This window comes from Podarcis bocagei (assembly GCF_964188305.1).
Source record: "Podarcis bocagei genome assembly, chromosome: 3".
Taxonomy (NCBI): Eukaryota; Metazoa; Chordata; class Lepidosauria; order Squamata; family Lacertidae; genus Podarcis; species Podarcis bocagei.
This window is the reverse complement of record NC_138127.1, coordinates 93,132,302-93,145,406: the sequence shown is the minus strand read 5'-3', so window position 1 is coordinate 93,145,406 and position 13,105 is coordinate 93,132,302. Positions and strand designations below refer to the sequence as shown.

Below are 13,105 nucleotides of genomic sequence, written 5' to 3'. Positions count from 1 at the left end.
AATGAATACTGTTAAACTGAATCGTTATCTGCTATACTTAGTTCCTTTAAGCTTTAGCTTTATGGGGAAGTATTGGCAGGCACTAGGGAAATAGCAGCAGGATAGGAGTGAGAGCCAGGAGATACGTCACCATGGCCAGCATCCAGAGAGCCCCAATATGGGAGCAGAAAACACTTCCAATTGTGTGTTTGGGAAGAGGGGCTGTTGATCCTCCTCCAGTTTCATCTGTTCCACCAATACATCATTTACAGCTCTCCCTGGAGTGGCTCAGGACGGGGGGAGGGGGAAGAGAAAGGGGAATGGTGGCCTGCGGTGGGAAAGGGGGGTCTCTGGAAAGCATCTCTCTCATCCTCAATTCCCTGTATGTTAAACAGGAGCAACTGCAAACTAGCATTCAGGATTGGTGTGTGGACCACCATAATAAAGAATATGAATTCGAAATGCTTAGGGGGTGAAGCAGCTGCCATACAACTTTGAGGGGGGAAACCTGGCAATGCAACTTAATATTTTAAATGCTCCCCCAAAAGTCAAGGTAAGTAGCACAGTTCTAAATGCCAACACAGGAAGCAAATGCATCCTCAGGAAGAACTGGAAATGTCTCTTGTTTGAAACCCTGGAGAGCTGCTTCCAATCTGCATGGGCAACACTGGTCTAGATAGGAAAAATTGCCTAACTTCTACAGGACAGTTTTCTAAACTGCCATATTTTAAAAGCAAATGTTTGGTGGCACAGCCATCTTCAGTATTTGGGGGCCCTTGAGTAACAGACAAGCAGTGACCCACCAAAGCATGCAAACAAAGAGCACACTCAAAAAGTCTTCTCCGCCAGGTGACCTATATGAAGCAAGGCACATGCCAATCTCTGTTTTAAAAAACCTCTCCTACCAACTCTCAGCAGTTTAACTAATGGGCAGTTTCATTATTCCCCTGCTGCATCTTACTTACACAGGGCTAGTTAAGATGAAACGACCACAAGCTTTTGTCTGATGGTTACAGCCATCTTCCAAATACCTCCTCAGCCTACCTTGTGGCAGCATCAAGAGCCTGGCATCTGCACTGGCACCTTGCTGCCTTCTGGAACTGGCAGCATTCTGGGGAACGTGTGTGGTTATTGGTCCAAACATGAGATTCCTACAGTGTGATGGCCGCAATCAAACACCCATCAGGTCTACACACACTTTGCATTGCAAAGTGTCTGTCACAATGCCAGCTGTACAGAGGAGACACATAGCAAGTGCCAGGAAGCTGCATCTGATCTTTCACACCTATTTCTGAATAATATTCATCAGGAGATTTGTACTGTAGGTGAAGCATGAAATGGCTCATGAATGCTATTGAGTAGTACCATATGAGGGACACTCAAAACCAAGTATCCCTGTGTTGTTACATCATCAGCTTTGACTGCTGAAATTTCTGGAGTTAACCGATGCAACACATTTTTTCACCTCTGGCAGATAACTTGCGGAAGGCAAAACCAAGCAGGCAGAGCCATTGCGGTGTAATGGTTAGAGTGTCAGGCTAGGGCTGGGTTCAAATCCCAACTCAGCCATGAAGCTCACTGGGTGACCTTGAGCCAGTCACTCTCTCTTAGCTTAACTAAACTGACAGGGTTGTTGTGAGGATCAGACATGTGAGAAGGGGGAAGACCTATGTATGCCACATTGAGCTCTTTGGAGGAAGGTGGGATATAAATGCAATAAACACATAATAAACCAACCCTGTGAATTTGATGTATCTTTATATATTTCACCTCCCCAAATCACAAAGGAAACTTACCTGGAGGAAACTGGAAGTCCGCTGGAGTCAAAAAGTTTTAGAAATGCCCAGCCACAGCTTAGTTCTCCTCTCTCACCTGTTGACTAGAAAATAAGGTGGATGAAACTAATTATCCAGGTTGCTAAAATGTAAAACGGGTGGACATAATCAGCCCTTGGGTCCATCTGCTTCACTCTTCCCACATTATCTTTCTTAGGTGTGCAGCTGAAGCAGCAATGGCAGGCTCTCCTTCCTCCCCCCCTGCCATCACCCTAGGAATAATCAATGCCTGCCACTCAAAGCTAGGTGGGTTTGATTGTACCAATAAATGCAGCTAAAGGAATGGAATTGGTTTAGTGGTTGCAGCTATCGGCAAGGCAATCAAGCTTGCATAAACAGATAGCCCTGTTTTGTATTTTCTTCACGCAATCCTCAGGGACTGGTCATCTCTATAATAATAGAGCACTGGGTTCAGCACATAGCTGTCAACTTTTCCCTTTTCTTGCGAGGAATCCTATTCGGAATAAGGGAATTTCCCTTAAAAAAAGGGAAACGTTGACAGCTATGGTTCAGTGGCTAACCAGAGAGAAACAAGGCCATCCAATAAAACCAAATGTTGGGAAAATTCAGGACAGACAAAACAATGTGCTACTTCACACAGTGCACAGTTAAAATATGTTGCAATGGCCATCAACGTGGATCGTTTTTAAAGAGGACTAGACAAATTCATGGAGGGAGAGGCTATCAATGGCTACCAGTTATGATTACAATAGGACAGTTGGAGGCAGTCTGCCTCAGGATACCAGTTCGTGGGAACAACAAATGCAGAGAGCACTACTGCACTCCAGTCCTGCTTGTGGGCAGGGGTGAAGCAAGGGTGCAGTGGGGGTGGTCCGCCCCAGGTGTCACCCCTGAAGGGTGTGACAAAATGCCGGGCGGTACTCACCGCGGAGCCTGCAGCATGCCCGGGCCACATATCTCTCCTGGGAGATACACGGTGGCTTGGGCGCACGCAGGCTCTGAGCTGCCCAAACGGTCCGCCTGCTGCCTCCTCCCCAGCTGTAGGGCAGCTGAGTGGGAGAAGGCAGGCAGCCTCCAGAGGCCCCACGGTGTGCCCCGTCCCTATGGGTGCCTTGCCCCGCCCCAGGCACCCGAGTGGCTTCCTCCACCACTGCTTGTGGGCTTCCCACAGGTACCTAATGAGCTACTTTAAGAACAAGATGCTGGACTCAATGTGCATTTCGCCCAGTACAGCAGGGCTGCTCTTACGTTCTTAATGTGCGTGCCCTTCAATATTTCATGAGCTACCCCAAAAAAGGAAGGTAAAAAATATAGGCTGGTAGTCTTCACCATCACTTTCACTTTTGTCTTATCAAATAAATTTGATTTATTAACCTTGACCTCAAGTATACACAGCTTAACGATCGGCTAGCCAAATCAGCAAGCAGGAGAATGGCAATTCATACTAATAAATTATGTGCCAGTCCTAATGGGAGGTTGGCATTCTTGTGATACTGAAACCGACTTCTACTTCATTCCTGTGGTTTATGATGCCAAGCTCTTTGTATATAAAAGAAATACCAACAGACAGCCTATCTTCTAATAGTTTCATGCACTGAATCACCTGTGAGAACTTACATTCCGAATGTAAGTGATCCCAAGTTCAAATAATATGCCTATGTCCGGAGATGGGGAATTGGATCTAATAAAACAATCACCGTCAAGCAGGCACGGTAAGATGCCAGTCACCTAAAAATGTAAAAAAAGAAGCAGCAGTAAATATATCTAAGCATTTTATTTCAAGATTCTCTTGAAACACCAATAGAATTCCTCCATTTCCTTTCAGAAATAAACTATTAAATTAAATCACAAGCATCACCAACAATCACTATATTTTACATGCCACCTAGTTTTGTATGAAATTGTTGCACACAACTAAGTGATACAACCAGGGAATACACACTAAATCCTATAGTGCCACCTAGTTTTGTGTGAAATTGTTGCACACAACTAAGTGATACAACCAGGGAATACACACTAAATCCTATAGTGGTTGGCAAGCTACACAACAACCAGGAGGGCATTGTGTTTTATTTTCCACAAAGATATAGGCACCAGCTTCCAAAGAAGATCCGTTTTGCAGTGTCCTTCTTATCTGAAGGCAGCTCCTCTTGAAGCCTTCTTCCCTTCTTCAAACTCTAAACTGGTGCTCCAAGCAAGCAAAGCTCAGCTTAATGACAGAGGTTTCAGCACCTCTTCAATGCCTTCCTTTCACTCAACAAATTCCCCCTGTACATGAACCGTGACAAGCTAAGGACAAAATTAGATATGATGAAGAATGGATGGGTGCTGTCAAAAATGGCAACCCTGTGAATTTTCTTCACCACTAATGTGTGGCAATGGAAATGTACCATGCACTTTTCCTCGCTGGCTGCTGTTGGTGCAGGGAGGGTACTCACAATGCCATAACATCATGGCTTTCCACTGCTATATGTGGATCAAAAAGAAACAAGCAAATATACCCAGAGATAAACAATTTAACCATGCCTCAGGGGTATCCAGTAGACTTGTTAATACCGAGATGCAATATAATTTCAAAACAGGGGCAAATTCATATTTGAAGCTCCCACTTGCTGTGTGATTTCAACACTGATTCAGAAGAAACACTGCCACCTGCTGAACAATCCATGGCACTTCCTTCAGCACATAGAAGTAACCTGTGATTATTTAGTGCCAAATGCAAAGCAAGTGAGTGGAATTCAATTTGAACGACAGTGATGAGCATAGGTAGGCAAACTAAGGCCCAGGCGCCGGGACCGGCCCAATTACCTTCTCAATCCAGCCTGCAGACGGTCCGGGAATCAGCGTGTTTTTACATGAGTAGAATGTGTCCTTTTATTTAAAACGCATCTCTGGGTTATTTGTGGGGCATAGGAATTTGTTCAATATATTTTTTTCAAAATATAGTCCGGCCCCCCACAAGGTCTGAGAGACAGTGGACCGGCCCCCTGCTGAAAAAGTTTGCTGACCCCTAGTGATGGACAATGTTCTCAAAGCTACCAGCATGTGTTTGACCAAACTGTGGGAGGCAGTGGAAGACAGGAGTGCCTGGCGTGCTCTGGTTCATGGGGTCACGAAGAGTCGGACACGACTAAATGACTAAACAACAACAAGAAGTGATGAGGGTGGGGGATTAATGCCCTGAACAGCTTTCCTGTTCCAGATTATGCCCAGGTGCTATTTGCTCATCTTATTCTTAGCACAGCAAATAGGGGTGGAAGGATTTAGATGAGTAAACCTTTTCCCCTTCCTTCTCCAACGCTCTGACCCTCTACCCAAGCTTTTTTATTTTTGTAAAAAAAAGAAAGAAGCAGCAAATGAATTTCCTGTGTCTTATCTAGTTTGATCCTCAAGTCAGCAGGATTTTATCAATACAGTTCCAAGAGGTGGTTTCCAGAGGTCAAACCTCATAGCACTTAAATTCATTCTGCTTGGCAACTGAGAACTTGGCGTGTGTTTCTATGGCTCAGTTCCCCCTCCTCTAAATCACAAGTAATGCTTAACTAGCATTTTGGTTAATTATTATTATTAATTTTTTTTGGCAGGGAGGAAGATTATTATCAGATTGCGCTAGAATTAATTGTACATACTACAGATCACAATCCTACAAAGTTATGCAAAATTTACCAGGTCAAATCTATCAATAATCTCCTCAGTATTCTTACCCGTGGAGAAAAAGTCCATGTTTTGGGATTTTTAGGTTGCCACGTAGCTCTAACTGTATGAATATTACTCAGTATCTAAAACGAGAAAGTAATTAACATTTGAATACAGCAGCGTAGATTAACGCAATGAAGAAAGGGAAACTATTTCATTACAAGATCAGCTTATGTTTGAATCACCAACCTTCACCTTCTTTAGCTCATGAAATTTAGAAATATGATCACTGAATCCAGCCTATCACAAACTGATGCTTTCACTCTGCAATGGAGAACAATGCAAATCCTGCTTTTGAGAATTACTAGGCACCGTATTTTTCGCTCTATAAGACGCACCAGACCATAAGATGCACCTAGTTTTTGGAGGAGGAAAACAAGAAAAAAAATATTCTGAATCTCAGAAGCCAGAACAGCAAGAGGGATCGCTGTGCAGCGAAAGCAGCAATCCCTCTTGCTGTTCTGGCTTCTGGGATAGCTGCGCAGCCTGCACTCGCTCCATAAGACGCACACATCTTTCCCCTTACTTTTTAGGAGTCTTATAGAGCAAAAAATACAGTACATGTTCAAGGGTGTTGTAACAATCAGGTCTATTATCCATCAGCTCTCTGATAAGGAGGGATGACAGACTAATCAACTTATGTGGCATTGAGGGTAGTGTGCAACTCAGAACAGATCTATTGAAATTAATGAACCTAACTTAGCCGTGTTCATTAATTTCAGTGAGTCAATTTTGAGTTAAATTCCATGGACTACTACCCTAAATATGTCAATGCTGCACATGGGTCATGTACAGATAAATATCATGCAATGCTGCAGATATAAGATAGGATAGCCAGAAAGGAGAAGTCTGGAATACTGTCTCAGGTACAAATTAACTGAAGCCTGATAAGCTTTTAAAATGCAGAACAAAGAACTGTATGCAAATAAGTTATAGGCAGCAACTGTTTAAATCCACCACAAAATAGCAGTTGACAACTGAGTAGACACATGCTTCCCGTTCCATAAATGTGATCAGGATATTGGAAGAAGTTCGAATTTTAACCGCTCAAGTTAAGTGATTTGTAGAACTCACTCTGTTACCGTCAAAAAGGCAGAGTCGAACATGTCTGCTCAGGACTTGTATGCTCATTCCTGGAAAAGGAATCCCTTTACAGTTCCATAGGGTCACAATCAGTGATAGCCGAGTTGGCCTTGACTGAATCTGAAAGAAAGGGGGCGGGGACCAGAGTTTTACATTTTACAGCTACATTTACTTCATAATATGTTATTGCATAATCCATTTTCTCCAATTTCCCCATTTTCTGCTACCCTACAGAGAGTTTATCTGGCTTTTATTGAGAGCAAATACTTACAGTGCCTTTTTCCGGGTTCCACACTAGATCTCGGAAAGAAAGATTGGAAGGTGTGAGCTCAGGTTGTAAGAAGTAAGAAGCCCGAAACTGAACTCCTGGAAGAACAATGCTATGTTTAGTGTGTTTATTTTCCCATCTCCCTTTATCTTGGTTATCTTCAATGGAATTTGCAAGTAAGTAACTTTATGACTTCAGCAGTAGCACAATTACAGACTGACATCCTAATCTTAAACATATTGACTTGGTGATAAATCTTATCTTGCTCTTCTTGCTCTGTCTCGCTCTTCTTGCCAGAAGATTAGTGTTTTGCCAGAAGATTAGTGTGCATATATCATTCTGATATATGTCGCTGAGCACAATGGAGAAGAGGGGAAATGCCTTTTCCAGGGCTGCGCATACTGGAGGATGCTCGGAGTTTCAGGGGAGTTTTTCCAAATAGAAAAGGGGCATTTTTAAACTCTGTTAAAAGATTTCTGTCACCACCGTATCATGGACTGACTGGATGCAGAGGAGTGGTGGGAGATACCAGCTGGGGAACCCCCAAGGGAAGAAGGCTCAGAGACAGGGGATTGGTGGTGGGACAACAATGAGTGGACAGAGGGAAGGGAGGAAGCAGAAACTGAAGCAGTAACAGGCTTTAGTGAGCAGGACGAGGCTGTGGCAGAGAGCAGTCCAGACTCAGAGGCAGAAGCAGAGGCTGGGGGGGGGCAAGAAACAGAGATGAGTCAGGCTGCTGAAGACGCCGGGGGTCTCCCCCTCCTGCTCCAACCAGCTCCCTCCCCTCTGGTTTCCCAGAATCTGAAGTGGTATAGAAAAGGCGGAGAAAAGACAGGCAAGATGAAGGAACCTCAGATTGCATGGGAAGGAATTGGGGGAGTAGGAGACTTACAGACCTTCAGTCCTGGCAAATGCTTCATTGGGGCAAGATCTAGTTGCTGTGCTCACTAGGCCTGAGCTATTTGTTTCTTCGACTAAATAGTTAATTTCACTGACACCTTGTGAGTTATTGCTGACCTGCTCCAATACGCAAACTGGCACACTGCTATCCAGAACTTAACGAAATGAAAAATGCAATAAAAATATTTATTTCATAAAAATGCCCCACTTGACTGTAAAAAAAACCCCTCACAAATACAATTACAACATTCTTCCATCAGAACTTTGGTCACCTCCCAATATGTGTTCACACTTCCTAAAATAAACTTCCTTCATACCTTGGGAGCTCTGGGTTTAATAGAGTAGTTTTACAAAACTCCTACCTTCTTCCAAGAGCTGTGCAAGTGTTGAAGGTCGGAATCCTGCAGGAACTGCTCCCATAGTTGTCAGTGCATCTAAGGTATTATTCTATTAAGAAGAGAGATAATTCAGCCTTGATATTGCTTCCATTTATCAGTTTACTTCTGGCTCCATATTAGTCTTTAAGTAGCAAGTCACTGAACATCAAGTATTTTGAAGAGCCACTGGATGAACAAGCAGAAACACTCTGCACCTGCAATTCTTTACATTATAGTACCTAGAAGTAAGCCCCACTAAACATAGTGGAACTTCCTTGTGTGTAAACATGAATAGGACTGCACTGTTCCTGCCCTTTTCAAGCAAACTGATACTCAGTTTGCCAACTTTGCTGTCCATAGTTGGACTGTTTGAAAGAGGGAGTACCATATGAAATAAGAGTACCAGTTTGGCTGTCTGGTTTTGTAAGAAAAACCAAGCAAAATATCAATAATCATGAATGGTATGCAAATGATAAAACACAGGCTTACCTCTGTGATGGCCTTTTTAACAGCACTCCAGTGCGAATCTGTTCTGTAGGTAGCATAAAAATAAGAACAGAACACAAAGCTGATCCACAAATCAATTAACTGCAAATATATAGATGGGCAAATTGACACTCAATATGTGATTATGGTGATGGGTTGTAAAATGGCACACTGAGTGACGATCCCACTGGGAAAAACCATTTAATCTATATTCTGACCATGTGGTAACTGAGACTGGAATCTTTATTCAATTCAATTTTGTGGCTAAGGCAGCCTTAGTTTTCGCACTATTCGCCTGCCTTTCACTACCACGTGAAAGTGGTCTGATCACTGTTGTACCTATTTTGTCAGTTTGTTTGTTTGATTTCTACACTGCCCTTCCACTCAAACAGGAACCATGGGTAGTGTACAGCACAATTACAAATGGTGTAGTGTATGCCATTACAAAATGTTCCACAAGAGCAGTAACAAATTGAAGGCACAAGTGTTCATAAAAGAAACAGTACCAGATTTACAGCCGCTCTACTGTAATAATGTTCTGAAGTCCAGTAGAAATGAAGTTCCTTAAATGACATTAAATAAATTATTCACTTTTCGCAGGATTCTTCCGGATTCTTATAAATTCCTGTTCAGAGATGCCTTCCCAAACTATCACTACTGCAAACCTTGGCCCAGTATACCTAAAGGAACATCTCCACCCCCATCGTCCAGCCCGGACACTGAGGTCCAGCTCCAAGGGCCTTCTGGCGGTTCCCCCACTGTGAGAAGTGAGGTTAGAGGGAACCAGGCAGAGGGCCTTCTCGCCAATAGCACCTGCCCTGTGGAACACCCGTCAGATGTCAAGGAAATAAACAACTGTCTGACTTTCAGAAGACGTCTGAAAGCAGCCCTGTTTAGGAAGTTTTTAATGTTTGATCTTTTATCATGTTTTTAATATTCTCTTGGGAGCTGCCCAGAGTGGCTGGGGAAACCCAGCCAGATGGGAGGAGTATTATTCATTTATTTTTATTTTTTATTGTTGTTGTTGTTGTTGTTATATTTTCCCATTATGCAGAGCCCTGGTTTAAATGGCTTTACCATCTCCCACTGTGTTTGCTCTTGTAGTAGATACAAATCAGGACTGAAATCAGTCAAGTTCAAATTGGGAATACACAAACGACGCAAGGAAGCTTCTGCAATGAAGAAGCCCCCATCACCAACAGCAGCATGATGATGCATTTCCACTCACAGCTCTGGTCCCTTTACCTTTTCAGAATGTTGGCCCCTCCTTCCGTTTCATCTGCCACCTCTATATCTTCCTCGGTTTCTTCTTCACTTGGTTCTTGGCCCTCTTCCTCATCTTTCACCTACAAAGTTGATCCATTGCAACAGTCAATAACATTCTATATCTTTTTTATTTTAAAAAGGAAGTTGGGTGATCTTATGTTGCAGTAGAAGTGGAAATTCTTGCTTCAAATTATTGCTCTTTTGTGAATACGCCCTGGGTTGGATCCTGGGTTGCTACTGAGTATTTATTCAGATTTGTTTGGAGGGAAGTTAGCTGACATTGTGTCAAAGTGTTGTTTCCAGGGCATTTTCCTGTCACTTTCTTTTACAGTGGTGCCTCGCAAGACGAAAATAATCCGTTCCGCGAGTCTCTTCGTCTAGCAGTTTTTTCGTCTTGTGAAGCAACCCTATTAGCGGCTTAGCGGTTTAGCGGCTATTAAAGGCTTAGCGGCTATTAAAGGATTAGCGGATTAGCGGCTAAAAGGCTATTAGCGGCTTAGCAGCTTAGAAAAAGGGGGGGAGCGAAAAAAATCTCAAGACTTGCAAGACATTTTCGTCTTGCGAAGCAAGCCCACAGGGAAATTCGTCTTGCGAAGCACATCGAAAAACGGAAAACCCTTTCGTCTAGCGGGTTTTTCGTCTTGCGAGGCATTCGTCTTGCGGGGCACCACTGTATCCCAAAAAGTCTGTTTGATTTTTTTTAAAGGGTGTGTTGCACAAGACCTCCCTATCATCTATAATTGCACAATCTGAATTTGCCAAGATGCGATTGAATCTTACCTGAAAATAGCAACAGTCTGGAACCGCCCTAAGATGTTATGTTTGGCTGGGCGTCTCAAGAAAGCAGTCTGAAATATTTGAGGAATGACAGAAAATATCTACCAGTTGGCATGCTACTGGTTTTTATTTCTATAGCACTAAAAAATGCCATCCCCACATTCCACCACACCACAATCTTGGGAAAGATGAAAGCTTGGTAGTTATTTTCCATATTGCTGTCCAGACGGCTGCAGTGGTCCATGAAATGATTATTTCACCCCTGCTTTCACCTAGGGGAACACTGCAAGCCCACTAAGGTGGAAAGATGCCAACAATAACGTTAAACATGGAACTGAATAGAAAGAGAAAAGTAGAAGCATACCAACCATAAGGTAGGTTTTAGGCACAAGGCCCCTCTCCCCTTTGGAGTTTTTAGCTAGCCACCAACCGTCAGGCTTTTTCTCAAGGATAAGCAGAACTTCGCCTTTCTTCAGTATTGAAAACAAAGAGAGGGGAAGAAACTACATTAATACACAAGGGCTTAAAGATATTCTGTGCTGAATATATGATGAAAGCAGAGGCCTAGTGGTCTAGTTTGTTGCTTCTACCCAAAGTGACTGCTATTCTTATACTGTGGTATAATTGACTTTGTCACCCTAGGGAAAAACCATCACTGCTAGACTTGTGTAGCATAATCAAATAGAGTTTTTGGACACTGCAAGAAGGCATCAGAGTGGGATTGGTGATGACTGACTTATGCTATGTCTACACCAAATGAACAAACAAATCCTACACAGCTATAGTGCTTAGTGAGATATGCCCACATAAACTAATAATATTACATTTTACTTACTTTAAAGGTCAGGTCGCCTTCTTGCTGTGCAGAAAAATCACCAAGAGTGATAAAATTTTTAATAGCTGAATCATCTCCAAATTTGTCTACATCTTCGCCATCCTCTTCATCATCACCATCATCCTGTGTACTTTCTTCTTCTTCATCTTCTTCCTCCTCCTCCTCATCTTCCTCTTCACTTTCTTCGTTTTCTTGTAGTGTTTTTGGGCTGTCCTTCCTTTTTGTATTGCTAACCCAAAAAGAAACAGAGTCCATCACAGTCTTTTGACAACTGCTTATTCTAATCAACCACTGACACAGACAATATTGTAAAGAACTTCTCCTTTCTTGTTCTAGGGGTATAAGAAGGACCAGGTGTCTCAATAATTCCTCAATTTCATATTTTGAATACATTAATATTTCTAAGCATTCTCATCCCTTAACTTTGGGGTAGGTAGCAATTAACAATTATACAATTATGTCAGATAAAGCTAAAATTATGTAGCAGACAAAGCATCAATGACTATGCACCTGTAACTATAAGGGACGAGGGTGGTGCTGTGATCTAAACCACTGAACCGCTTGGACTTGCCGATCAGAAGGTCGGTGGTTCGAATCCCCACGATGGGGTGAGCTCCTGTTACTCTGTCCCAGCTCCTGCCAAACTAGCAGTTTGAAAGCATGCCAGTGCAAGTAGATAAATAGGTAGCGCTGCAGCGGAAAGGTAAACGGCATTTTTGTGCACTCTGGCTTCCATCATGGTGTTCCGTTGCACCAGAAGCAGTTTAGTCATGCTGGCCACATAACCCAGAAAGCTGTCTGTAGACAAACGCCGGCTCCCTCGGCCTGAAAGCAAGATGAGTGCCACAACCCCATAGTCGCCTTTGACTGGACTTAACCATTCAGGGGTCCTTTACCTTTACCTTATAACAAAGTTTTATGTTGATAAAGATGCCCATGCTCAGACTTGAGCAAGCATGGGATAATCCAGCTTGATTAATAAAAAAACGGTTTTAGAGTTCAATCCTGTACACACTTATCTGGGAGTAAATCCCACTGAACTCAATGGGACTGAAGCTGCAGACCTAACCATAAATACACAGAAGTAAGTCTCCTGAATTCAGTGGGGCTTACTGGCAGATAAGTATGGTTAGGATTGCAGCCTTACCTCTGAGCAGACTCCCACAGGTTTATACTGTTAATCTACTTACATGCTGGAGTCCTTGGTCACATCTTCCCGGCTAAATATTGCTATAAGCTTATCCAGCTGCTCAGAAAGCATTAACAATTTTTCTCCTTCTTCTTCTTTTCTCTGATTATAATTTCCCACAGGGGCAGGCTCATCTGACTGCAAGATAACAATACACCAGATTTTTTGTAACATTCTTGTGTACATTAGGATTTGAACTAAAATGTCAATCTAGCATAGCCTGGCATTAATCACATTTATGGAAAATATGCTAATTACAGGTAAACAATCACATGGTGCTTTATACTTAAAAAAATAGTGCCTCCTTTGACTTTGGGATACGTTTACCAATAGTATTATATATACAGCTGTCTAAGGAAGTTGTATACATTACAAATAATTTAGGTTAACCATTGAAGGATGGACAGGGTAAGTGCAGTAATCTCAGGTCCTACCCTGACAGAGTATTTTTCT

The 13,105-nt window shown here is 42.7% G+C and overlaps 1 protein-coding gene across 3 annotated transcripts in view; it reads right to left on the bottom strand.

Annotated features, from left to right (window-relative positions):
• The window catches only part of NPHP1 (nephrocystin 1), a 32,311-nt gene that overhangs the window by 16,929 nt on the left and 2,277 nt on the right, over positions 1 to 13,105 (bottom strand). For 2 of the 3 annotated variants that reach the window (XM_081188568.1, XM_081188570.1), the window contains 11 exons: positions 12,654 to 12,790; positions 11,464 to 11,692; positions 10,997 to 11,098; positions 9,831 to 9,931; positions 8,589 to 8,631; positions 8,085 to 8,169; positions 6,826 to 6,920; positions 6,546 to 6,674; positions 5,480 to 5,554; positions 3,393 to 3,503; positions 1,776 to 1,858 (listed from right to left, as the gene is read on the bottom strand). In XM_081188568.1, the coding sequence (XP_081044694.1) occupies positions 1,776 to 1,858; positions 3,393 to 3,503; positions 5,480 to 5,554; positions 6,546 to 6,674; positions 6,826 to 6,920; positions 8,085 to 8,169; positions 8,589 to 8,631; positions 9,831 to 9,931; positions 10,997 to 11,098; positions 11,464 to 11,692; positions 12,654 to 12,790 (1,190 nt within the window). Of the gene's footprint in view, positions 1 to 1,775; positions 1,859 to 3,392; positions 3,504 to 5,479; positions 5,555 to 6,545; positions 6,675 to 6,825; positions 6,921 to 8,084; positions 8,170 to 8,588; positions 8,632 to 9,830; positions 9,932 to 10,992; positions 11,099 to 11,463; positions 11,693 to 12,653; positions 12,791 to 13,105 lie in introns of all 3 variants that reach the window. The other variant, XM_081188569.1, reaches the window with a different exon arrangement.